We start from the raw sequence: 23,665 nt of genomic DNA on the forward strand, positions 1-23,665 counted from the left end.
ATTCCCATGGAACCTTCCATTCCCATGGAGCCTTCCATTCCCATGGAGCCTTCACAGGCACGGTGGAGACCTGGGCAGCTCCTGCCAGCATTTTTGGTGCTAGGAAAGAATGGCAGAGGTGCAGCCACCACTGCTGTCCTTGTGGGAGAGCAAAGGGAGAGGATAAAGGGAGCCAGGTTGTGGGAAACAGGGAGCTCAGCTGAGCCCCAGTCGGGACAGGGCTGGATGAAGACACTGCAGCGGAAACTCGTAGTGGAAAATAAAGATGGTATGAAAAGCTTGGCAAGCAATCCCTCCTGCCTTGTTATCCTCCTGCCTTCTGGCAACCTGCAGTTCAAAGACCTCTGGAGCCAGCATCTGCATCCAAATCATCTCATTTCATAGTGACTATGAACTGTCTAATCCTTTCAAACCCATGAATACTCCTGGCCTTGAGAACATCCCACAGCAGAGAGTCCCAGCACCGAAGCATTGCCTCTACCCATCCTCTGAACCCTCTCCCTCCTTCCCTGCTTGGGAAGGGATGAGGCATCTGCTGCTGAGCACGGAAGAGGGAAGTGAGGATGAGGAACAGGCTCCCAGCATCTTTTATTCCCCACCCAGCCCAGCCAGCAAAGCACTGGTGGGGCTCAGTGCTGCTGACTCGGGCAGAGCTGCCGGGGGTCCCAGCGAGGGGAGGGAGTTGCTGTGTGAGCACAGCCAGGAATTTTGCACAGCTATGAATTCTGCACAGGCAGAGAGCAGAGCCCCTAACCCTGAGCTATTAACATGTCAAGAGGGACAGAGGAAAAGCTTTTCCTTTAATGAATATCTCCTCGGCGGAGCCTGCACCCTCCGTAGGCGAAGTGATAGGCTTAGTCTAAAGATGGATTGGCCTACTTTACCTATTAACCACTTAGACTAATGTAATAAAGGCTCTCTTCATTCAAACAGCCCTAATCCCCAGCCCCACACAGCTCTGAAGCCTGGAACAAGAAGGGATGCTCAGACAAACGCAGCCAGGCTGCAGCTTGGACAGGCACCGGGCGGGGGATTTTATGGGGCAGGTTTTTTAAAGTGCAAACTTCTCCAGTGTGAAAACCGGGCATGGAGCGAGATAAATTTACAAAGTGGGGATGACAGGTGGCCCCACAGTAATCCAATCCTGAAGCCTAATGCCCTTTGTGGCAGCTTTTGTCTGTGCAGAGGGGCTCGGGGCTAATCTGCTGCCACTTCTCAGGGAGGGGCGGGGGGGGCCAGGGGACCCCCACAACCTGTTGCTGGTTATTCACCACAGGTAGGACAGACCAGAGCACAGGACAGGGCACAGCAGTGGTGGATTTATCCCTGGGGATGTCTGTTGGTCCCCCCACGCACCTCCTGCCATGGCAAACACCTGCTGGGATAAACCGCTCCGGGGTCTGCTGGAGCCTGGAGCCCTGAGGGGCTGCAGAGACGCCCACCCCCGGCCGTTTGCCCACAGAGGGGTCAGCGCCAGGCTGCCCAGCCCAGACACAGCTCACTCAGATGAGTTTGCCTTCCTGGGGAGGGCTTCATGCTGGATATAATCCTACCCAGCACCTGGAGCCACCCAGCATCACTTTTGGGGCTGTTCCTCAGGCTCCAGCACGTTCAAGAGTTGAGTCCCACTGTGCTAAAATCAGGTCAGTGGCACCCTCCAGCCTCAAACCCCTCCACCCCACTTGCTCAATCCCTCAGTTTCCCTCTGCAAGGGTGACAAAGCTCTCCTGCAGGAGTGTACAGGGTGTTGTAAAAGCAAGGGAAGGATAAAATGCCACAGCACCTGGATGCAGCTACAAGATGCAGACTGGGGAGTGCTCACAGCAGTCCCTGCAGCAGCTCTGCCACCAGATACAGCAAGAACTGTCTTTGGTGCAGAATTCCTAGACTTTCCCCCCATAGCTGTTCTTTAGGAGCAATAAAAATAGGGGAAATGGGAGAAATATCAGGTCAAACTATTTTGGACATCAATCAAGTTCAGGCCTGCAATCCAGAACCATTTACTTTGCAGCCCAGCACTGCATACACAGAGCACCCAACCTATTTCTGGCCAGTTTCTGCCCAAATTCCTCACCGGTGTTTCAAAAAGTGATTTCTTCCCAGAAAAGTGAATTTTGGCAACCTGACCGTTTCTCACCCCAAATCCTCCCAAAGGGCTGTCCTAGAAACCACATAAATTAGGTTGAAAGGTTGTGGTGAGAAGGTGAATAGAAACACAAAAGATAAATATAAAAGTTCTTCTTTCCTGGGGGGAAACAGATTTTTAGCCTCCAGAATCCTGTCAGAGGGTTTGAAAAGCCAAGGTAACACCAAGCTCAGGTAGAGCCAGAATCAGAACAGCCCCAAAAGTGGTACAATTTGGTGCACGTGATAAATTTAAGATTTTTGCTGCATTTTTAATTTGCAAGCTTGAAAGCAAACAAGCCCACAGGTACCAGCTTGGAACAGCTCTAGAGGGACTAACTGCAGAAGATGAGGCAGGTTAAAGCTTCATGCCCTCCCACATTACTGCCCTGTTCCCAGGGGCAGTTTGGTCCCCTGCTCCATCCCAGCACGGTCCTGCTCAGCTTTGCTCCACTCAGGATCCCACCAAAGCCAAAGGGCTCGTTTCAAACCACAGTCCACCTGCTGCCTTAAGTCAAACACACTTCTGAGGAGGGTTTGACTGCCACTCCCACCCTGCACAGACAATTCTCACCCTAATTCCCGCTGCTTCTCTGCCTCTTCCTCTCCTCCACCATCCCAATAAATAAATTTAGGCCAAGTGAGCTGACTCCAGCATCTTGAAAAAGAGCTGTAGACACTCTGGGGTATCTACATGGGGGTGGCACCTCCACTGCTGGCAGCTTTGCCTCCCAGCCCACCCGCTCTGCCCAGGCAATACCCAGTCGGTCCCAGTTTCCAAGGCAGAGTTTTACTGTCAGAAAGCAGGAAAAATGTACAGTGATGATAAGAGCAGCCAAGGGCTGGATTAAAACCACTCACTTGTAGCCCTGTAGGGGCACCTGGCAGTGAGCAAGAGCTCTGCAATGTTCTGGGAAGCAAAAACTCAGAGCATCACCACCTCAGCCCTCGAGGCCTCCACATTAATCCCATCTCAACCCCTCATCGCGGCAAGGCTGATCACAAAGTCATCAAATCCCAGCAATATTCCTTAAGAGCAAGCACCTGACAAGCCCAGGGAAAGACTGTTAAAGTAATAAAGCATTTTAATTGCATCACAGAATCTGCCACCTGCATCAAGGTCAACTGGCTTCAAAATTACCCTCTTGGCTTTGACTCCGCTTTCCCGTGGCAGAAAGGGGATGGGAGAAGGAGGGAGGTGGAGGAAGAGGAAGAAACAGAAAGAGAAGAGGCAACAGCAAATTCCTCTTTGGAGGTGGGAGTGCTTGCTGGTTTGTTATTTGCTACATCACATTTTTCTTACCAAAATCTCCCCTGGCTTGGGCTGTTGTTGCACCGCAGACCTGTACAGTAGCAGGCAGCCTCTCCTCTTTTTTATGGCCAGTGGTAAGAGCAACATGTGTGCCTTTGTCTCGAGCAGGAGCCTGTTGTTTGGGTTGGCAAATTATACAACAATAAAAGGGAACGGCTGGGAACCGGGCTCGGCCTTTTTGAAATGGGTGTAACCCTATCCAGCTCCATCAAACCCTCGCCACGACGCTTACACGAACCAGATGATGGGAATTAATGAACTTTGGGGGTGAGGAAGGGGTAGGTGAAGGAGGAGGGAAAGGAGAAAAAAAAATGTGTGGGTCTGAAATGGATGTTTTTCTCCCTCTCCTTGCTCCCTGCCCCTGGAGCTGCCAGGTGTCCTTCACCTGTTGGGGAGTTCGGGGGATTAAAGGAGGGAGAGGAGGGTGATGGTGTGTGAAGGCACCAAAGAGCTGGTGGCCACGGGTGGCATCACCACGCAGGCCACAGGAACAAGCTCTGGCCGGGCTGTGGAGGCTGATCCGAGTTCCTTTGATGCGGATAAAAAGCCCCATCAAAGGCAGGGGGAGCAGGGAGAGGCAGGACACCGGCAGATGGCCCTTTGGGCCCCACCCCGGCGGCAGAGCCGGCACCAAACAGCCCCAGCAAATCAAAGCCGGCAGAGCCTCGAGGAGGAGGCAACACACTGCTGCAATCACCAGGGGTCTGGGGCTTTTGGGGGTTTATTTTTTTTAATAAAAAGCTTTCTCCACCTCCCCAAAAGTCTCTGCGTTCAAATCAGACCTCGGAGTCACCATAGAGGTTTGACCCTCTCCACGCTGCAGCAGAGCTGGCCCAGCCAGAGCCAAGCAGAGGGTTTGCAGCAGCATCTGAGCACCCACCTGGACAAAGCAGGGCCTGATCCATGCACAAAACCTGGAGGGTTTGTGCCTCTGGGAACAGCAGTGGGTGTGATGAGCTGAACCAGCCTCTGCTGCCAAGGCTGCCTCCCACCCTGTGCCAGCCCAAACCCATCTTTCACCCAAATGCCTCCCCCAGCTGATGGGACTAAGTGGGTTAATTAGAAGCACAGACTCATAACCAAGATAATGACATGTTATCCCTTGCAGGGCTGCTGCCTTCTGTATCCAAATGCCATATATGGTGCACCATATAGTGAAGCCTATAGGGCAGGAACAACTTAGATCAGCAGAAATACCTGATGAGAGTCTTGTCTGCACGGGACAGGGCTTGTGTGTTCAGCAGTGAGCAAAATAAAGAGGCCTAAGAGGCACAAAGACTCCATGGAGGCTGATGGGTGGTGTGGCCATCATTCCTGGGACATGCCTGTCCCTTGCCAAAGGATACAAAGGCATGAAGGTGGCCTTGGAGGTGGCTGACTGGAGCAACTCCCCTTCCCACCCCATGTAGGGCAACCTCTGGGAGAAAGGGCTCAAGGGGCTGGGACCAGCCTGAAACCTGGGAGAGTGCAGACCCCCCCTCCAGTGGCCTGGGGGTCTCCAGCCCTGGCCATAGGAGGCCAAGGGCAGAGCAAGAACAAGGAAAGACACACCCCATCCCCTACTGTTCTCCCTGCCTCCATCCAAGATCAGCTCAGGGGCTTTCCTGTGCCTGATGCACTTTGCCCACCTAATAACCTTCAGTCAGTCACTCTTCCAACCCCTTGTCCAGGTGGACGTGCTATGTCTGGACAAGGCCAGGTTGGATGGGGCCCTGAGCAACCTGATCTAGTGGGTGGCATCCCTGCCCATAGCAGGGGGCTGGAACTGGATGATCTTTGATGTCCCTTCCAATCCAAACCATCCTGTGACTCCCCCTGACCCCACGCAGACCCTCCATGTGCACAGCCCACCCCAGCCCCTGCCCTTAAACCATGTAAAGATCCTGCACCATCACAGCAGTCCACCCCTCCCTTCATCTCCAGCCTAGCTCTGAGTCTGCAGAGTACCACAGCTTCACCCTGGACTTCTCTTTGCCAGGCTGAGGACTCCCAGGCTATTTGGTCATTCCTCAAACAGGAATTCCTCCAGCCCTAAAGAACAAACCCAAAATGCTGCCACTGTCACCTGGTGGACTCGTGCACTGACTGAGCATGGACTGCAGAGATGTGGGGCTTTCTTTGGGCTGGGATGGGCCATATTCCCAATTACTTTGTCCCCTCTTCCCCCAACATCAGCCCAAGATGTTACAAGTGCTAAGCAAGAACTTTCCCTCCTCCTTTGCAGGAGCCAGGCACGATATTCATCAACTTCACCAGTTCATTACACAGGCCCTCCTCTTCTCTTTATGTAAACACCGAAGCCTCTTTCTGCTCCCCATCATACTTAAAAGCTCTGAACTTCCACTAAATAATTATCTTCACTGGGGGGAGAGGGGCAGCACTTTACATATCAAAGGGCTGCTTTGGAGGGATTTACAATAATTTAAGATGAAGTGGTAAATATTCTATTCACTCCAGTTCATCTCCAGTAATAATTATAATCCTATTAGCAAGGTCCCGAGAAAGTGATTGCATTATCATCTAGCGAGCATCTATGTGGGTTTCTTGGAGGGGTGGGATGGGGGAGGCCGTAGGCAAGGAAAGAAGGAAAAGCAACAAAAGATGCAATTGCCAGCACCTCCCTTCCCCCAGCAGGATTTGGGCTCCATTGTCCCGACGCTTCAATAGTGCTTTGCTCTGAAAGTAAGAGCTTTTGAGCGCAGTAAGGGGGTGGGGCTGAAATGAGCATCTTATTCCTCCCGGTCGCCCCCGGTCCCCTTTCATGGCCATGGGTCCCCCCCGGTGCTGCTCCGGCCCACAAAGAGCGGCCGGTGCTGCTCCCGCGGGCGCGGGGCCGGCAGCGGAGCTGCAATTAAAAGCTAATTGCCGTTTCTGGGTGAGTTCTTTAGAATATCGCCCAGCGGCACCGGGCTGCGCTGCCCACCGCTCGAGTCATGTGAGATTACTCTAATCTGTCTCCATTTCCCCCCAAAAAGGAACAAAAAGACTGGTTTTGTTTAAAAGCAGAACAGGGAGGGGGGCAATTCTGTGAAACTCATGATTTAAGGCGGGGGGGGGGGAGAACCCCTAAACTCAGCAGGAAACATGACTGAGCTAACTGGTAAACTGGGACTAAAGACCCTTTCTCAGCAGATCGCAGCGCCAGCTGTCTGTGCCAAGCTGTGTGTTTGATTCCTGTTCCATGTCACCTCTCCCTACACCCCGCTGGAGTGTTTAACTGGAATTTGTCCCTGCAGGAGAGCCCCAGTTGCACCAGTGTAATCCTCTTCCCTCTCTTCTGGCACCTGGAGGCCACCAGTGTGAGCCCCCACCACCTCCAACAGGAGCAGGAGCTCGGCTCTGCTCGCCCTGGTAGCTCAGCAGCTACTCCAGAGCTGTGCCCATGCAGGACTGGAAGAAGCCAGGATTACTGTCACGGTGTCCAAGAGTTTATTGCAAAGCAGTAGAAACATTTTTCCTAATAAATTAAACAGACAACAGCCTGAAAGGGAGGAAAGAGGAAGAATTTTAGGCATCTGCAGAGATTTCAGTGCTCACAATTCAGTCCTGGGGAAAAATAAATTCTCTGGACTGCCTCTGCCTCTTACTCTATCAGGACCAGAAAGACCAGCAACTTCTCCTCCTTCCAAAATTTATAGCCTACAGTTAAAATTACATGTACTACACTCCTACCTACAGTTAAAATTACATATACTAAACTCCTACTACACAAAGATTTGATAGATCCACTTATGGATTCATTGCAAGACAAAGTTCTGCTCTCAAGGCCTCTTGGGCAGCACTGGTTTAAGACATCCTTGCACCACAGGTGTGAATTCCTGAACTCAGCTTTACTTGGGTAGCACCAATTCTGCCCTCATGGGAAGCTGGAACCAGTATCTGCTGAGCTTGGACTGGCTCAGCATCTGCACAGAATGTCCCTGCCCAGAAAAAAAAACAGCAAAGCAAGAGAGGTCTGGAATTATTGGCTTAACTGTGGAAATAAATAAAAAGGGTAAACCCCAAAATGCAGCCCTTGTAAGGCTTTTGCTATCTCAGAGTAGGCCTGAGCAAAGGAAGCCTGGCTTGGGAGAGGCTTAAAAGCAGATAAAGAAAGCATAGCTGGTGGGACACCCAGAACACATCCATGCTACCCAGGTGAACGGACTGTGGAATGTGGGACTAATACCACTGATCTCAGGGGGTTGGCTTCAGCTCCATCAGGAGAACAACTGGGCTCTTTCCACAGCTCCCCACCAACGCCCAGCACTCGCTGTCAGCTCTCTTGCCACGCAGTAACTGCTCAGCCAGGTCCAAGTGGCACCAGTGCCCACTGCAGCCTCCTCCCTCTGGCCCCTTCCCCAACACCAAGGCTCAGGCACAACCATCTGGTAGCAGCAGGAGCACCAGCCAGTGCTGGCAGCGTGTTCAGCCATCCCAGCACTGAGTCTGCAGCCCCAAACATCTCCCACACCCACCAATTTGCTCTCTTAATTGCAGCAAGGGCACTAATCCTCTCAGAGATGTTAAGCCCCCCAGGCACTGCTCCTTGCTGGTCTTTAAGACATCTCTCCTGCTCGTAGGTCTTGGGAAAACGTTTCCTTGCAGCAAAAGGAGCCACCTCCGTCGGGTCAAACCCCAGGGATGTGGGGATCTGGGATGTGGGGCAGGCAGCAGCTGAGGTGCACAGAGTTGGCACTGCAGCCAGGGTACAGTCTGTTGGCTTCCTGCTGTAGTCCCAGAAGCACAGGGTGTTTCAAGAATTAGATGCCCAAACCAAGAGCCAAAGGGCCAAATCACCCACCCCTGCACATGGAGCAAAGCATCCTCCTGGCTCATGGCCTGTCACACTGGGACTCCCAGGGCTCCTGCCCCTGGCTGGGACACCAGGAGGTGTTCCTGATCCAGGTGGCCCATGGAATGCTATCCCATCTGCCTCATCCCTACAGTACCTGCTCTTCAAGGCCCTTCTCCAGCAACCCCTAATGCCTGTGCTGGTGTTGGGGAGCTCAATGAGCAGAGTACACCTCAGCTTGGACCCAAAGGGCACATCTGGTGTAACCAGTGCAGGGGAGATGGTCCCTTCATGCACCCCAAGTTGTCTGTAGGGCAGCTGTGCAGCCTCACGGTGTTTCTGTAGCCATGTTGCAACAAGGAAGCTTCCCAGTTTCAACTGGGATTTCAACAGAGGTCAACCCCTAGTTGGAGCCATCCTGGGGGGGGTCCATATATGGATATAGATTTTTATGGCACATACTTATAAATTAACTTCCTGGTGAAGTTTCATGCAGTGACCATGGCAGCAGTGTCTCTCCAGCCACCAAGAGCAGCTGGATGTGGGAGGCCAACCCTGGTCCAGCACGACTGAACACTCAGGAACTCAGGACCACCTAACAAATTTCCATCCAGGACAAGGAGATGAACTTCAGCGTCCCTTCCCAGGCTCTCCCTCTTCCCTGGGGCACTGCCAAGCCGCCACATTTCACCTGCTCCAATTCTGCTGGAGGGTAAGGGGGGAAAAAAAAACCCAACCCAACCCAGAAAGCAAAGAGCCAACCCCCCAGAAATGCTGCACAAGTCAACAGGCACCAAACAAAACCGACCCAGCGAGACACGGGCAGGCCCACGTTCCCCTAATGCCACATCCATAAATCACAGCCCTGCTGAGAGGTCTTTTGTGTTTTTCCCACACCAAACAAATGCCCTAATCCTGTGCCTGCACGGGCAGGTAACGAGTCACGCTGATAATGCTGCCCTTTGTTAAACACCCGCACGAGTGGCCCAGCCTTTGCACAGGGAGGACTTTGTTTGCCACCTTGACACACATTTCTGCTAATCAAGCCCAGCCTTCCTGCTCTGAAAAAGCCTCCTGATAAGCCCCAGAGCCCCTTTCTGCTCTGAGTGACACCCCAGCTTGCACCCCTTGGATGCAGAGGGAGCATTCCCAGTGATTCATCTGCCCTTGGGGTAAGACATGGCAAAGGGGGGCTTAAACTACTGTCTAGACCCCCAAAAGGGACTGGTGACAGCTGTGCTCCTGCTCCTCTTCCTCACCATGGGCACAACAACACAGGGAGGGGAGCAGGGACTTTACTGACCCAGCAGCACTTTCCTCTGGGCACTGAGAACCTCTTGAGTATCTTCCCTGTGAAGTCTGAAGCAGAGCCCACCAGCTCCTCCACAGCATATGGAAAGGCAGCTCACAGGCTGGCAGGGCCAAGGCAGGCTTGACACAAACCTTGAGACACATTTACATCTACAGGTCCTCAAAAAAAGCTGTGTAGGGTCTCCAGGAATCCACCTTCTACACCTAAAGGGATCCTCTGGGCATCCAGCACTGCCTGAACAGCAGAGACCTTTGAGACATCAGCTCAGAAAGTCTCCAGCTTTCCATTTGCACCATGGAAAAAGAAAGTTATAATTTTTTCTGCCCTTTCTGGTCATGCACCCGTGTTCCTAACACAGGCCAAGCGCTGCCAAACCTCAGCTGCACGACTCCACCTGCCTCTTCAGCAACACCCAAACCAACCACGAGACCACGCAGCACTGAGGCTCCTCCTCAGCTGCTGTAAAGGGAAGGGGATGCCCCCTCTCACTGTCAGAGGATGGGTCACCTTCCCAGTGGCCAGTGAAGAACAAACCCAGGACCAGCATGTCCTGTACCAAGGAACAGAACCAAGCATGTCCTGTGCTCACCAGCTGCTCGTTACCCCCAGCATCCCATCAAGTGGGTCAAGACTTTAAAATTGGTTTAGGATTTTATTCCCAGCTGAGCCACCCAGTTAACTCCTTAAAATCTCCCACTTCCTTCCCAGAAGGGAGGGGTGGCACCAACCCCATCCCGAACCATCGGTAGTCTGGGCACTGTCCCGGTCAGTGTGACCCCCCTTGGGATGAGCTATATTTGCCACCCCCTGGAACAAAAGGCCTGGCAAATTAATACACCGGTGATCCTCTCAGTGCTGATCCCTAAATGCATTTGAACACAAATGGGATTGTCACCTCAACTCATTTGTTAATGGATTTGTGATTTGCACTCATAAAGGAGTGGCACTGGAAATTAAGATCTCTCCACGGTAAACAGAGCAGTAAGACATGTCCAGGATGGGATTTTTAACCAAACATCTCCAGTCAGGCCAGGATGAACATCCTGATCCTCTCCCCTCCTTTTTACACCTCACATTGGACATCAAAGACACAAAATTAAGTTCCAGGATTAAAAGAACATCGTGCCCATTGAGGCAATCAAGCTGCAGGTTTGTGGTGCCACCACATCTCAAGATGGGTCCCCAGTGACGCTGCAGGGCTCAGGGTAGAGCAGGAGGAACCCAACCAGCCTTGGGAAGGAGAGAAATTCCCAGCAAAGGAGGGAGACAGGCGCCAATTAGGGAAACAAGAAGGAGCAGGTCTGTCTGCAGACTCCCTTCCTGCCTCAGTCATTACGTGGGATCATGACGTGCTCACAAACAGTCCACGAAACACAGTCAAGAGCTCTTTAAAGAGCAGGCTCAGCTGGTGGAGATGCTCTACTGCAAGTACAACAGATGCAAAGCACTGCAGCTCATTAAAAAGGTATTCACATAATTAGAGACTTCACTTGGCCCTAACAATGATTTGATCTAGTCCAGAGCACTCAGCCTGTACTTGAGGGCTCTCCATGCCTGCTTCCCACTCCTGACTGCTTGGGTTGTCTCTGTGTGTAACCCTGCCCACCTCCTCACACCCCACACACTGCAGGTCCACTGGTGACAACCAGGAAGCACCTTATAGAGCAAAGCTACACGAGTCAAAACCCCTCAGCAACCTTCAGTATCCCACCCTGCTTCCACCAAGAGCTGATTTCCTTCCAGAGCCTGCCATGGGGCTGAATTATCCCCAAGTCCTTCAAGCCCTTCTACATAAAGAGCACAGTGGGCCGGTCTGCCAAGGCCTTGGAGCACAACCCGAGTGAAATGACTTTTCCCTGAACACTGAGGACTCTGAATGACAGCTATTGTTATTCAGATGAAACCAAGTGTCAGATTAACAAATCAATGGGCATAAGAGATATAAAATGGGTGACCATTGAAGCCTTTCAAATACCCAAACATATGGATGAACCAAACGTGGATTGTAATTGACTCACCCGCACCTTTGATCTCTGCACCCTTGGGTTCCCAAAGAGACAGCCCAGCCCCCTCCGACCCGGGCTGAACCCACTGGGGACCCCATTGTGAGCCCTCACAAAGTCTTTTCTCTCTGTTTCCATCCCCCGGCTGTAGATCCAGCCTGGGGTTTGGAGAGCGAGACCAGCCAGCTCTGCCTGGGAGAGCCAGAGACACTGGAGATGGACAACCTGCATTACCTCCCTCGGAGCCCATCACCCTGGGCACCCCCTCCCACCAGTCCCATCCCTAGTGGTGGCCCCCAGTCAACTGGATGTGTGCAAGGAGAAGGTCTGGGAAGCAGCAGGAGTGGCCCCATGGCAAGCATGGGCAGTGCTAATGCTCACTCCCTCACAGCTCCCAGAGACGGATGTGGGATCTGCTCTGTTTTCCAAGGATCAGACTTTGCTGATGGGTTCGTGGCATGCATGTGCCCCTACTACAAAACTTTGCTCTTCTCCAACAGCCTCAAAAGCACATTATCACCTATGCTTGATTAAGGAATGTGATTTTTAACTTTCCCCGAGCTGTTTCTCCAGCTACATTGAAATTAACCCAGTGTTTAAATAAATGTTATCCCTAAATGTTTACTTATGGGGTTTGGAGCGAGTTTTGACCAGTTTCAGATGGATGCAAAAAGACAATAAAAAAAAACAAAACATCATTTTTGATCCTGTACAAATCTCAACTCCCCAGGAGTCGCAAGGCAAGCGATGGTTTGGGTTTAGTTTCAAGCCTCATTACAAACTTTAAGTTGCTGTAGCTCTTCCAGGAAACCCAGCCCAGTTTATTCTTCCACCTCCATGCTGCAACCCCCCCACAAATGTGCTTTTGGGGAGGTTCTGAACCCCTCACTGAAGCTTCCCCACCACCGTGGTGGGGAACAAACAGGGCAGCTCAGCTCTTGCTGTACTGAGTCTGAAAGCAACAGGAGCTTTGGAACGCCTGTTGCTGAAGGCAAATCCCAGCAGCTATTCCCAGCATTGGATTATTCCCAGCATTGGATTATTCCCAGCATCAGGCACCACGGCAGAGAGAAATGACGGAGTGATCTGGGCTGGGAGGGCAGAGGCTTCGCACGTGTCCTGCCCTCCCCCGCCAGCGAGAGGAGTGGGTTTGATGGGCGAACCGGGTGAGGGGAATCCATCGAGCCGGCACCGCTCTGCCCCCATCATTTTTGGGCTCAGCCCCGGCTATGCAGCTGCTTAACCCAACTGGTGAGCCCTGCTGGGACAGCCGAGCCCGCGACAACTGCAGGGCTCCCCCGCGGAGGAGCCCGGCAAGAGGAAGACTCGCGGGGAGGAAGGCGCAGAAGAGGAAACTCCGGCGCTCTTAATCTGCTTTTAGGACCACGTGAGCGCTGTGTTTATATATAGCTTAATTAATTATTACACTGCATTTAGCAGGGCGACCTTGGGAGCATCTCTGGGGGCGCAGCGGTGGCGGTGCCGGCGGGGCAGGCGGCCAAGGCGCCGGTGTGTGCCCAGACACCCGCGGCTCCTCCCGCTCGTCCGGCTGTCCGGGCAGCGCCAGCCTGTAATTACCAGCCCTCGGAGCAGACAGCAGCTCCCGGCCCCTCTCGGCTTGCAGCAAACCCACGTTGAAACCCTAACCGGCTATTCCACTTCTGCTCTGGCAAGGCTGATATCTTCCTTCCCTGCACAACATCCCCCCTATTAGTTATTCCCCTCTGCCTTCTTGCAAATGCCATGCAGACAGCCCAAGGTTCATCAACTACCAGAGCAGCTCAAGAGGGAAATTAAAAGGAAAAAAGAAAAAGAAAAAGAAAGAAGTTACAAGCTTTGTGTTAAGTTGCAGCAAGTTCAGTGCACTGCGCTGGGGAAAAGGAAGGGGATGGGCTTTGCTGAGCGTGTCCTGGAGAAGGGGCTGTTCTCGGGCTGCTCCCTTGGGTCGGTCCAGCCATGGTGAAGCCGGGGCAGGTGTCCGGGGGTGATCACAGACACCCACCACTGCCGCGCTGGTCTCAGGTGAGACCTCGGTGAGCTTCCCCCGTCCCACCCCTCCTGCAGAAGCCCCGGCACTCGGGGGACCAGCTCTGACCCGGCACAATTCACTGGCTGTCACCAGAGGTGAGCGCAGGGGGTCAGAGCAGAGGCTCAGCACCTCTGTGAGAGGCATCACGTTCTCTCCAACATGCGCAGACACGGGGCAGAGCAGAGTCACGGGATCCCGCTGCAATTCAGGTTCAGTAACAGCATTCCCAGCCCCACGTCCAAGCCGTGCACAGCCACTCCGGGACCAAGGGCTGGGACACACCTCCTGCTTGCTCCAACACCTCCTGCCTTCCCTCCAAGTCTAATGCACCTTTAGAAAAACAAACCGAAGGCATGCCAAAGCTGCAGGCCTTGCCAGTTTTTAAACAAATATTTAATAGCTCAATGAAGCAGCAAAACGCTCTGTGAGTAAGACGCCGGGGTTTCGTCCTCCCCCTAGTGACGGGAGGATCTCCGAGCCCAGCCAGCGCTGCAGCCCCCGGACCCTGCTCCGAATCAAAAATATAAACGCAATTTAACCCCAGAGCGAAGCTTTTCTCACGTTTAATTTTTCTTTTACCGGATCAACAAATCTCTAAAGATTTCCTTCGCTCGCCTGCACTTCACAGACTTTCACATTTTGAGGCAAGTTTGTGTTCCATGCTCAGAGACACCGTGAGCTCAGGGCTTTAATATAAAGCTTGTCAAGCTGCTTTATTGAAGTTAATCATTGTAATGGATTTTGGCTTCTGTGGGGACACTTTCTGCACTCACAGTCACATGGATACACACCGAGGGCCTGATCCTGGAGCCCTTCCCCTGGCAGAGTTTTGAACTGCATTAAACACGCCACTTTTGGGGACCTGGTTCACTCTCTGCCGCTGCACACTGCTGGGGACTCGTCTTTTCATCAGAGCAAAGTTCCTGTGTGAAAAGTGTGTCTTTTAAAGGGAGTCGGTGTTTTTACTGCAGCCATATTCAGTACTCTCAGACCATGCTTGTGGCAGTGCAGGATCTGGCCTTGAGTTCACCTTCAGGAAGGATCTATAAAATACATACATCCACCTATAATGTTATACATCAGCATATAAAATGAAAGCCCTTGCACAATTCCCACTCTGTTCTGGAAGAGCTGCCTGCTGTGCTGCCAGGAACACACACGGGAGGGGAAAGGCTGTGCCAGTTCCAGGGAGAGGTTACAACTGCTCACTTTTATTACAAACCAGCCACTTCGGTGGATTCACAGAAATCCCCAGCAGCAGCAGCAGAGAGGACTGGCCAGCCAACAGCTCTGGCTTAAGGAATCTTAGCAGCACAAGGCTCACAAGAAGGTCAGGATGAGGGAGGACCACCCCCTGCCCCCAGCATGGTTGTGCAAAGCCAGGCTCTGTGGGTGACTCTGTACAAGCCATGTCAAGGGCAGGATGAGCCACACACGGCCCTGCACCCCAGACTGGCTGCAAATTAAATTTTGGGTCAGACCTACTGCCAAATAGAGCCATGAGTCCCTTGATGCCAGCACTAAGTCACAGCATCCCTCTGTAGACATGCCTTCCCTCCCTCCCTTTTCTGTAGGGAGTGGAGCAAACTGCAGTGCTGTTGAAGCAGGGCAGTTCCAGGGCGTTCCCAAGGAGGTTAACACAGATGTAAAGCATTTAACAGAACCTGACATTATTTTTCTCTAAATAAAGTTCTCCCAGCCACCACGTGGCAGGGTACTGCCATGCTCACATATTTTGACAGAAAAAAATTTAAAAAATGGAATTATTCATTTACTGGAAATCAGTGTGAGGTCTTCTGCCAGCAGCACTTGTACACCTATTTTCCTCTAACATTCTCGCCAACATCATCTAAAGCCCCAAACTCCCAAGTTTCTGATCCTCTCTGAGTGACTCCTGTGGCCACAGAGCCAGGAGGAAAGGTTGGGCAGCCAAGCAAGGCGGGTCACAGCTCCTACAAGCCCCTCCTCACCTCCAGTACGAGAGCACCACGTGTTAAATCACCATAACCGAGTCCATTTTCCTCCTCAGTCTTCAGAGCGTGGCACCAGGAGGGGTTGTCTCCTTCCTACCACTTTTATGAATGAACTAAGGTCCACTGCACATCACAACTGAGAAGTCTTCACCATCCTCAGGTGGAGAGATGCTCAAGATAGAGAGACTTGCACTTCTGCCTCTTGTCTGACCCCCAACATGATGTGATGCCCTTCCTGACTTGTCTCTGGGCACCTTGCAACCACCTCCAGATTGGGAGCAACTTCCTGATGGTAAAGTTATACCACCAGTAAACCCCTGTCCCAAATTAACCCTCCCTTCCCTCTGAGCATGCTGATAATCAATGTTTCATCACAGGACCCCCTGTTTCCATTAAAAAAGCCGGGATAAGGTCCATTTACTCTCTTGCCCTCTGGCTGCCGCGGGGCCGAGCGCCTTTAAAAAGCACACGGTGCTTCTCTGAGCTAATTAAACACACAGGGAGCTGCTGAAAGCCCTGGAATTGCCATGGCGTGGGCAAGCCCCAGTACAGTCATCAGCAGCAAGTCAGGACCCAGCACAGCTCTTAGTCATCTCACACAAACCAAGGGAGAAGCCTCTGCTCCAGCCCCTCCTCACACACCACAGGGTGACAACAGGTAGCAGCCGATAGCCCCTGACCCCCTAATTACAGCACTGAAACAATGTGCCCTGCTATTTGTTGTTCTTTGAGCCCATATGTTACCCATCCCACACAGCCCTGGCCCATTCATTATCCCCTGAGCCCATTGATCACCCATGGTCACACCACCAGGAGACACAAATCTCACGCTGAACGATCACTAAATTAGACTTCTTCCTACTTAGGATGGATTAATAGCCCCAAACTCGGGCTCAAGTGAACAGAGCAGCTCAGTGAGAGAGGCCTGAAGGTAGGACAATCCCATCATCAGGCAGCTTGGAAATACAGCTCCAAAGAATGGTGCTTTGGGTAGGGTTTTTATAGCCACCGCACCCGGGGCTTGCTGGATGCTTTTGAAAACAAAGCCTTGACTAGAAGTGCCTTGAGATATCCATAGCTTGGTGTGTGTTACAGACATCTGCCATGGCCCACTTGAAAAGAAAAAAAAAAATCATAAATCCCAAACCCGGAGCGGAGCCCGTGGGTTTTCATTCCCATCGTTTTCATGCCAAGGAGCACAGCGCTCCCCGGCAGAGCCGGGCTAACACGATTAGCCAGGCAGATCCACCACCCGCATCCGTCACCCCCAATGCTTGGGCAACTTTGAAAAGTTCAGCAGCTCGACAGGTGAGGCCATGAAACCCGAGCAGGGCAGACAATGTCGTCCCCCCCCCCAGCGTCGTGCTGGGAAGAACTTGTCACGTGCGTCATATCGGGCAACATGCTTGAAACAGAGCAGTGCACTGAAACCCCAGCAACACGAATAATCTTTGCCATCTGTTTGAACAACTCAACCCTCCTCAGATCTGAAGGAATGATCCCATGCAAACACAAGGGCCTTGCTGACTGATTTTAGCAGCCCAGCCCTTCTTTTTTGGGGCCATTTTCTTCCCGACGTCGCCCAGCGGTTGAGACACATCGTGGGGAGCCGCTGGAACGGCCAAGGGGGCACTGAGCCCCGTGTAGGTTTGGAGGGGACCACTAAAAGTCCCCACTCGCTTAAGCACGACACAGTGCAAGGCCAACAGTTGATTTTTAATTTTATTTTTTTTTTTTTTTACATCAAGAACACAAAAATCTCAAAGGCAAAGTTGTTCGGCAAAACCATCCCAGAGAACGCGACCGTCCTTTAGGACACGCTCGTTCCAGCCCAGCGCAGCTCACGGGAATGCATTGGAGGAACTGGTCTCTGCTCAGATGCTGTCATTTGCACCCAAAGTCCAGTTGGGAGAAACAGGGCTGTTCCCAAAATTCCTGGGGCCAGCTAAGCTTGGGACACTCAGCGGAAACCAACACGTTGAGTTTTGCAAGCACCCGGCTGTGCCCGCGCTCTGGGTCCGTGTCCCACCGGGAAGCAAAGTAGCAGTGGCAATTAAGCAGCAGGGGTCAAACCCTCCCCAAAGTTAAGATTATAGAGAATGACCAAACACAAGGGTCAAACCCTGCCTTGGTCAAGATTTAGCACAGCAAGGCTTTCACTCTCAATTTTAACCATCATTTCCTGACTCTTCCCTTGCTCCCAGCCTGGCCTGTTGCGAGCAGCAGCTCGCACCCCTACACTCTCCTTGGGGAAAAAAGGGAGGCTCCCAGGGAAAAATAAAAAAATGAGGAAGTTTCTCCTGATTCAGGAAATGCTGTGAAGCAGCTCTTTGCACATTAAGGTCCCCAGTCTCACTGAGGTGATTTGGAAGTCTGAGAAAGGCACGTTTGAAGCAGTTCATCGCACACCACCAGACCACGGGGCCTGATCCTGCTGACCCAAACCACACGGTCTCGGTAAGGAGAATGAACTAAGGCAACTTAGCAATAGCAGGAAGATAAAGCACCAGCACTTTAAGAATTTTCCATGGAAAAAAAAAAAGAAGGAAAAAGGAAAAGAGGTCTCCTTGCTGCACTGCTAGAGGCAGAGGAGCTCGGTCCAGCCGTGGTGTTGTGGTTAGAGCCGGCACAGCCACGGCACAGGGGTTCCAGCAGAGAGCTACAGACTCGAAATATAAATCAGTGATGGTGAGTAGGGCTGGGAACGCCCAGCCCAAGGCAGGAGAGACTGGGTATTACAGCCCACTGGGCTGAAAATAATAACAAAAAAAGAAAAAACCCCAAACGTGTAACACTAGTGACACGATCTCTTTTTCTTACATTAGTTACAGGACAACAGGCTTTCAAGTCCCAAGGACATTTCAAAATGCATCACTGTTGAATCAATTAAAGAAAATAATAAAAGAAATTCAACAATTGATTTTCTAGGCTTGCAAGAAACACTTTTTCTCCCCCACCAAGCCCTACAATAAACCCAAAAGAGAACAACGACGTCACCACAGGCTGCTCGGCCGGGCAGTCAGACACACAGCTCAGAATTCCTTACTGCTCCAAAGAGAGAACTTCTCTACTATCCAAAAATTCCAGGCGCTACTTAAAATTTATTTGCAATAGTGGCTGGATCCCGTTTCTCCTCTGTCATGGTACATATTTTCACTTGAGGCAGTTAAAACATTACTGGGTGCAAACCCTGCAACGTGTGGACGGAAGTTATTTTCACTAAATTTTAGTTATCTCACTATTGAAAAAAACAATGTAATTTTTCCCCTCTTTTCCCTCTGCTTTTCAGAAATGGTGGTCAGCACCACTTGATGCTGTTTTGCCTTCCACACAAAGGAAACAAACCAACAGATTTCATTTCACTTGACAGAAAATGGAGCAAGGAAAAACTTTGCGTTCCCGCCTTCAAAAGTTATTTTCCATAGATGAAAACTTGAGACAGAGATCAGTAGTTTACACAAACATGATTAATTGCAAATACTCGCAAAAATAAGAATTCATCAAGCTAAACAAGCAAATTTGTGATGCCTTCTGCATCTTAGGAATCTGAAAATGCAGATTTTGGATGGCAGGAACAACTTAAATAAACAAACAAAAACTCCTAGTGGATATGACCGAATTTAGCCAGTTGACTAAAATACACTTTTAATGAGATGAGGGTCAAAAACTGGTCAAAAATCTTTATAATTTCAGAGGCAGGCAGTTGGATTTACACTGAACACACAGGGTGCTGAGGACACAGTAACTCCCCCAGTTCCAAAGTTCAGTCGATTTGTGCAAAAGTATCTGAAAAACAGAGGCGAGGCTTGCCCAGCTCGCTGTGTGACACTGGCACCACTGAACTTCTGTGGCATCTTTAATACAATTTTATTGGGCCATCAACAAGAAAATACAAACACATCTCCTTATTGACATTAAGATAATAAATAAAAGCCCCATTAGGGCTGGGAGAAATAAGGAGGGCTGAGAAGCCAAGATTCACTGAAGTCAGAGGGAGTTTGGAGTTAATACTAGATAGGAACTGATTTTTAAATGCCAAAACTTATAGGAACAAACTTCTGCATCTAATTCTAATTAAGTTAGAAATAATGCACCATATATAACAACTTGTCTGTTGTTTTCATCCTCCCTCATGTATTTTGCATTATTTAGTCCCTCCTAATCGACCCTGGTCCCTGTCCCAGAGACAGCCAGACACGCTCCCATCCTCGGGGTGAATCACACTCCAGTGATTTCAAGACTTTCAGCATCACTTGCACTGGCTGCTTGGGAACATCATCATTCAGACCCCAAGATTTGTTGTAGTTCAGCTAAAATGGGAAAAATACTACTGAGAAACTGCGATATGTTTGCGGGGATAGGGCCCAGTCTGCTTAAAATTCAGCAGCTGATAAGAGGAAACTTTAAGAAGTTAAACACAACTTTGATACCTGTTTTCCAAATTTAAAAATAATGTGTATCCTTTAAATATTGACTTTTGCCCACTGCATCTGGGATAACAGATGAACGTGATCATAAGCATTATTCTCTCCTTCTCCCCTTCCACCTCTTACTTGTAAAAGATTAATCAACCATTTTATGGTCTAATTTAGGTGCCTAATTAAAAACAGAGTTCAACACGTACAACACCATTTTGCTAATAAATCCTGACAGGTCTTCTGGTCTGTTATATGCAAGTTCTCCTTCAAGACGCGAGATTATTACTTTTTTAAACCCAACTGGATTTATAAAGGATCCATCTGAGTCGCTGTGGGACGACACGCTGCATCCTCCACCAAACTGACAGAATTTCCTAAAACGAAAACAGCTTTCAAAAATGACTTCCTCCTCGTCAGATCTTATCCTGCACTCATTTCACTAACTGCTGAGGGATGGCAACATTGAAAAAAGAGACATAAAGCTAATCGGACTTGCCGGGTGGGAGTTTCAAGACTACAAAGAGGTTACAATTCGCAACTTCACAGCTCCCATCTGGCTTCAAAGTTTCCATCTCTGCTCCTTTAGCATTCCTGTAAACACTCAGTAGAAAGACATATTCAAAATATTCCTGATAAAGGAACTTCAATCGGAAAGGGGATGAAAAGACACCGAAACGCGGCTCGCCCCGCGCTCGGTGTCCGACAGCGCTTCTCCTCCGCACCCACCGCCTCCCGCTCGGCCGAGCCCATCCGCACACGGACACCCCGCACGGGGCTGCTCCTCGCCAAATCACTTGGAATGGCATCCATCCTTGCAGGATGCGAGCCAGGAATTTATAATTTTCTCCCAGTCCAAAGGGTTCAGCCCGTCCTCGGCGCGCCCGTTCCCCCCCCGCACCCGCAGCCCCGCGCCGGGCGGGCGATCGCGACCCCGGGCGATCGATCCAGAGATGATTGCGGGGTAGGAGAAAGTTAACGGGGACGGAGAGCGGGGAGGGAGCGAGGAAGTTTTATCTGGAACGCGGAGCTGCCGCCTGCCAGTCCCGGCTACCGCTGCGCTCCCGGGAAGGGTCAAAAACCCTCCAAACGCCTTAAAAAATCCCCAAGCCTGTCAATGCCCTCCAAACTGGTAAAAAAACACCCCGAAACAACAAAAACCAAAAAAACCCCCAAACAGGTCAACCTCCACTCTAATTGTTAAAAAAAAAACCCAAACGGGTCAACCCCCCCAAATCTGCGGTCGCCCTCCGGCCCGTGCCGGCGCGGGGGACACACCACTCATCCCTCAGCAACACCCCGAGCTGGAGGAAAAATAAGCGCTCCAGCAAAAGCCCTGGAAGCACCGCGGAATAAGAGCGTTTAAGAATATTAAATTGATATTTAACCTTCATATAAGAATTAAACACAGTTTGGCTCGCTTCAAGACCGCCGCCGCCTGGGCTAACGGGGAGCGCAGGCTGCGCGCTGGGTTGATTATATTTTTGAGGGGTTGCTTTTTTCGGGGGGGGGACGGGGACACATTGAGCGGACTTGGCCCCGGGCGCTCCCCGAGCTGCTCCGGAGCCCGCACTCCCGCACCAGGGCGGCCAGGGTGGGACAGGGGGACCCCCCGCACCCCCGTCCCGTACCTGTACCAGGCGAGTCCCCGCTCGTAGTTGCGGTCGAAGAAGTGGGGCTCTGCGCCCACGGCGCGCACGTCGGGGTGCACCCTCAGGAACTCCAGCAGCGCCCGCGTCCCCCCTTTCTTGACGCCGATGATGATGGCCTGCGGCAGCCGCTTGGTGCCGGAGCCGTTGAAGAAGCTTGAGATGGGGCTGGCGGCGTCGGGCGCTGCCCGCTGCTCCTCCAGGCTGCTCTCCTCGCCCGGCTCCCCCGGCGGGGCGGCGCGGGGCGGTGCGGGAGAGCCGCGGGCCGCCAGCCCGGCGCAGGAGCCGGCGCACGAGTAGAACATGTAGAGCCAGAGGAAGAGCATGATGAAGAGCAGCAGCAGCCTCCGCCTCAGCGGCGGCAGCGCGACGGGGACATCGAGGCAGCGGTTCAGGCGCTGCCCCATGTGCCCGCGGGCGCGCCGGGATGCATGGCTGGAGCCCGGCCGGCTCGGCTCGGCTCTGCCCGGCGCCTCATGGGCACCCGCGGGGGCTCAGCACGGCCCCATCGGTCTCTCGCCGTGTGCCCGGCGCTGCCGCCCGCCCAGCGCCGCTCCCGCCGCCGGCAGCGCAGCAAAGGCAGCGGCGGGGCGGGACGCGGCAGCGGGGACGGGCGGAGCCCGCAGCCTATCACAGACACACGCCGGTGCATAATGAGACGGGGAGGGGAGAAGCAGGAGGAGGGATGAACTCATTGGTTGATGGCGCGGGGAGGGATCGCACCGTCGGGGCGGTTCGGTCGCCCGCCGCCGTCCCGGAGCTGCCCCTGGGTCCGCACGGGGTGAATCCCGCCGAGGGCTGTGCGCTGTACATTCCCCGCTCTCTGTCCCCCCAGGGCTGCAGGGAATCGCCAGCTGGGGCGTCGCAGTGTTTGCGGCATCTCAGTCACTTTTTCCTCCTCCTTATTCCCAATACACTTGGATAATAAGGTCGCCGGGGAGACCCTGTTGCCGTCTTTCAGTACCTAAAAGGGGATTATAAGGAAGGTGGGGGAAAACTTCTCGGCAGAGACAAGGGATAATATTTTTAAACTGACAGAGGGCAGAATAGATATTAGGAAGAAATTTTTTACAATGAGGTGTTCGAACATTGCCCAGAGAAGCTGTGGATGCCCTGGAAGTTTTCAGAGCCAGGCTGGAAAGGGCACGGAGTAACCTGGTTTAGTCGAAGGTGTCCCTGCCCACGGCAAGGGATTGCCATTGATGGCATTTAGAGGTCCCTCCCAACCCAAACCATTCTGTGATTCAGTGTTTTACCCACTCTTTTGACGAGTTGCTTTTTCAAGGAGGGGAAATAAAAATTGAGGGGAAATAAAGGAAAATAAGGTAAATAAGACCCTGGGAAGTGTATGAATTCTCTAAAAGCTGCTCAGTGGGTTAACACAGAGCTTGGGCCGCCGGCTCTGGTGTCACTGGCCCCTGTCCTTCCCAGGACCAGGTATTTGTGAAGCAGATTTGGGGATGACGCAAGGAGAACTTTTGTACTTCAGCTGCAGAGTCAACAGCAAACAATTCCAAAGAATCTCTCTGCTGTGAGAGAAAATAGACAGCACTGCTGGGCTCTCTGTGGTGTGAAGGGTGATCCCAACCAAGCAGAGCTGAAGTGCAGTGGCAGGAGGAATTGCTTCCCAGTTTCCCTGTGTGTGCTGGCAGAGCTGTGCCAGCTGGCCCAGACGGGTAATTGTGAAGGGAATTAAAGAGGACAGTTCCAGGCAGTGCATGAATCACAGCTGTGGGCAGCAGCCCTTCCACGGGTGACACAGGCTGCCTCTCCTGCCCTCAGGTTTCCTCACCTCTGCACTCGGTGTTCTGTGCAATTCCAAACACAAAACCTGCGGCTTCCATGCACAGGTTGCTCCACTGCACATTCCTACGCCCATGAGCTAAGAGGGAAACCCTTCAGATGGAATAATTCTCCTTGTTCCTTACATCCACCAGCACCAGCCAGGGTAACATCAACAAAATGTCACAGAAAGTTTGGTTTAAGCCTTTAATATATGTCAGCTGTAGCTTGTAAAAGTTGGATTGGCTTTTTAAGAAAAATAGCCCCAAGATAGGTTTTACTGTAATTGTAT

The 23,665-nt window shown here is 51.9% G+C and overlaps 1 protein-coding gene across 1 annotated transcript in view; it reads right to left on the bottom strand.

The window, feature by feature from the left end:
• The window catches only part of LOC113971561 (heparan sulfate glucosamine 3-O-sulfotransferase 3B1-like), a 29,693-nt gene extending 7,584 nt beyond the window's left edge, over positions 1 to 22,109 (bottom strand). The window contains exon 1 of the mRNA XM_027691631.1: positions 21,574 to 22,109. Coding sequence (XP_027547432.1) covers positions 21,574 to 21,998 — 425 coding nt within the window. The 5' untranslated portion in view covers positions 21,999 to 22,109. The remainder of the gene's footprint in view (positions 1 to 21,573) is intronic.
• Between the last annotated feature and the right edge of the window lie 1,556 nt (positions 22,110 to 23,665).

This window comes from Neopelma chrysocephalum, unplaced genomic scaffold (assembly GCF_003984885.1).
Source record: "Neopelma chrysocephalum unplaced genomic scaffold, ASM398488v2 Primary Assembly neopelma1_84, whole genome shotgun sequence".
In the NCBI taxonomy this organism is placed as follows: domain Eukaryota; kingdom Metazoa; phylum Chordata; class Aves; order Passeriformes; family Pipridae; genus Neopelma; species Neopelma chrysocephalum.